This window comes from Sinocyclocheilus rhinocerous, unplaced genomic scaffold (genome assembly GCF_001515625.1).
Source record: "Sinocyclocheilus rhinocerous isolate Xijiao unplaced genomic scaffold, SAMN03320098_v1.1 scaffold3797, whole genome shotgun sequence".
NCBI classification, from domain to species: Eukaryota; Metazoa; Chordata; class Actinopteri; order Cypriniformes; family Cyprinidae; genus Sinocyclocheilus; species Sinocyclocheilus rhinocerous.
The window spans coordinates 179,247-182,921 of NW_015645539.1; the positions used below are offsets into that span (position 1 = coordinate 179,247).

The 3,675-nt window shown below is 35.2% G+C and overlaps 1 protein-coding gene across 3 annotated transcripts in view; it reads right to left on the reverse strand.

Annotated features, from left to right (window-relative positions):
- tasora (transcription activation suppressor a) overlaps positions 1-3,675 on the reverse strand; it is a 39,584-nt gene that overhangs the window by 19,701 nt on the left and 16,208 nt on the right. For 2 of the 3 annotated variants that reach the window (XM_016509948.1, XM_016509947.1), the window contains one exon: positions 948-1,074. In XM_016509948.1, coding sequence (XP_016365434.1) covers positions 948-1,074 — 127 coding nt within the window. Of the gene's footprint in view, positions 1-947; positions 1,075-2,727; positions 2,812-3,675 lie in introns of all 3 variants that reach the window. The other variant, XM_016509949.1, reaches the window with a different exon arrangement.

A 3,675-nucleotide genomic window follows, 5' to 3' on the forward strand; every position in this document is an offset into this window, starting at 1 on the left:
GCTGTCAAACAATTAATCGTGATTAATAGCATCCAAAATAAAAGTTTTTGTTTACATAATATGTGTGTGTGTGTGTTGTGTATGTTTATTATGTATGTATAAATACACACACATGCATGCAAATATTTAAGAAAAATATGTTATGTTCATATATTAAATACATTTATTTATAATATAAATTATATGAATATAAATATAGACATGGCAATACATGGAAATATTTTCAAAATATATACTGTATGTGTGTGTATTTATATATGAATAATAAATATACACAGTACACACATTATGCAAACAAAAACTCTTATTTTGGATGCGATTAATCGCGATTAATCGTTTGACAGCACTACTTTTTACATTTTTATTTTTTAACACGAGGACAATCTTGGTGTAGTGCTCATTCTCGGGAAACACTGTTATGTGTGTTGCCATATTGCATTACATACATGAACAGATATATAACAGAATACTGAATCCACTCATCAAATTAATACAACTCTGATTTACAGAGATCACAAATTAAGACTCCCTCCAATTCTCCCTCAAATACGTTAATGCAGCTTCCAAACTGAAAAATGCTGAGTTTCTCTTACAGTCTTTTATTAGGGTAGAACTTGTATAGACATTAGATTAGTGAATACAGATCATATTCACTATTAACTAAGAGTTTTCCCTCAATTAACTCTTCATTTGCTGCTTATTGATAGTAAGGTAGTTGTTGTAGTAGTTATGTTTAGGTATTGGGTAGGGTTAAGGGATCTAGAATATGGTCATGCAGAATAAGGCATTAATGTGTGCTTTATAAACAGTCAATATGCATGCAAATAAGAAAAAAAGAGGGGAAAAATGAAGGGATTCTTTTTTTCCCCCGCAGAGTTACTTGTTGACCTGCAAGGTCATTATTAGACATTCTGCACTGTTCTTCACATCATATGAAGTGAGTTTACCTGTGATGGGAATCAGCACCCATGGTATGGTCTTTTCCCCGAGCAGGTTAACGCCACGCTGCTGTCCTCCAGAATCTGAACAAGGGCTAAATGCTTCTAAACTACTCAAACTACCTGCGGTCTCCTCCTGAAATGGCAAAAACATCGTCAAAACCACCACCAAGAGTTTAGGACTCTTTCAATCAAATGACTAAATAAATACATAAACAAACAATACTTTTGGCTAGATGCAAAACTGGCAACTGTCATTTAAGTAAAGAGCATAAATCATATGCAGTAGTATTCTAGTGCTCTAACTAGGGTTGCAAAGGGGTGGAACATTTCCGGTAAATTTCCGGAAACTTTCCAAAAATCCCTGGAATATTCCAAAAAAAAAATCCTGGAAAGTTTCCAAAATTTCTGGAATGTTTCCGAAATCTACTGGAAATTTTCCACCTTTTTGCAACCCTAACTCTAACTCATCTGCTCTGTTTTGTTCTGTAAATAGACTACATAAATTCAATTGCAGGTGAGGAAACGGAACAACTCACTGCTCTACATTCACCGCACAACACTGGCTATGAAAGGAACAGCACACTACTACACAGAATATATACTGTGACGAGTACAGTATGTGGATTTTCATTATGCATGGAATACCTGATGACCTGCTACATTTGCCAAAATGTGCAGTATAGCACTAGAGCACACTGTGTAGAAGGCTGTATAAGATGCAGCGTGCTTGAATCAGAAGCTCTTTTTCTTGAGTCATTATTTGAGTAAAGACATATAAAAATAAAAAGGGGTTTCAATTGTGAAATAACCTTTGAGCTGCCTTAAAGTAAAACAAAAAGAAGAAACAAACAATGCATTCTTATACTTCTTATTTGTACATTAGTATTATATATTCCCTAAATTACAGCATTGTTGCATAAAAGCAACATCACTGGTGTTCAGAATAACAGAGCAGTTTGTCAACACTGTTACTCAGGTGCACATATATAAATGCCATTACTTAAATGGCAACAAAAATGTTGTGAGTATATTTCCAATAAATAAGGAAATAATTTTCCTCTATTACATATGATAAGTAATAATTTAATAATAAATAATTTATGCATTTAGCAGACGCTTTTATCCAAAGCGACTTACAGCGCATTCAGGCTATACATTTTTTACCAGTATGTGTGTTCCCTGGGAATCGAACCCACGACCTTTTGCGCTGCTAACACAATGCTCTACCACTGAGCCACAGGAACATGGAATACATGCATGATTGATGATTTCAAGCTAAAGCACAAGACAATGTTTTGTAAAGTTATGGCATCGAGTTTAAATTACCATTTTACATTCAACATTTTAAAGCAGCTCGTTCTCCGTATAGACAGGCATGAGTCTGAAATCATGGCGTTTCAGTCTACAATCTAAGCAGATGTCTAGTTTAATGATGGGTGTCTGCACTAGGGTCTGGCAGATTTGTGTGGCATTGTTCTTTGTTAGACAAAAGTTTTGCAAATGACTGTACAAGATTTATCAAAGTACATGATCAAAGTCTTACAATGTAGCATGCTACTCTCTGAAATGCTTGTGGTTACGTAATTGTTTGTAGTATGAAGCACACAATGTATGCCATTCCAAACATAGCCAGAGTGTGTGATTCAAGATAAAGTCATCTTTATATAAACTGTAGCACACAAGTGTTTTATAGAGAATTTTTATGAAGATATCTGATGTCATGATGTTATGACAAAAGCATTTTTTCATTTGTTTAGTGCCACAATGTAACTTCTCGTCCCATCACCTGCATGAGATTCCCTTTCTGCCACAAACGCTCACCCACCTTTCCTCTCTTCACCTTCTCTACGAAGCCTGTTGCACGCTTTTTCTGTGAAAATCAAGCACTTCAGCTAACAGCTTTTTTTCCTGACACTTTGGGAAAGCAATTTGGTCAACATTAGACTTGCAGAATGGCATCTACCCTTCTTGAAAACCTCTCACCCCAAACTCTATCCTTAAATTTCTACACTTAACCTCTCCTTAAAAGTATGCATGTCACAAACCTGTTGCATCAACATTATCAAACTATTTACAGCCAAAGTAAATAAATTCTGTTCTCATTTACTCACCCTCAAGTCTTTCCAAACCTGTATGATTTTTTCCCCCGGAGGAACACAAAGGCTGAATTTTTAAACAATTTTCGGGGCACTCTTTTAAATATAATGAACGGTTTTAAAACTTTTCTGTTCGTCACTCAAAATATATCTTTAAAAAAACTCAGTATATAATGCATAAGCTTGACTATTCTGGTCATTTTTGAAGTTTGACAGACTATTGTTCTAAACGTTCCAAGATCTTAATATCTCTCTAAGATATAAGATAATAAGTCTCTAAGATATTGTCTCACAAGTTTGGGATGACAACAGAATGTACAAGTTCAAGTAATATTAGGGCTGCCCCCGACTAAATATTTTTCGGGTGGACTAATAATCATTAAAGGGGTCATGAACTGAGAAAACTAAATTCCCTTGATCTTTTGACATTTAAGAGGTCATTGTGATATAAAACAGACTGTAAGTTTCAGAAATCAAAACTTTCTTGTTAGTCTAAAACAGCTAATATTGAAGGCAGTCTGCCAAAACAACAGCTTGTGGAATGTGCCACTCAACGATTTAATAGTGTGGATAAGCACTACCTCCTCTACATAGCTGCCTGTTTAGCCCCGCCCACCGATTCTACATCGCTGCCTGTT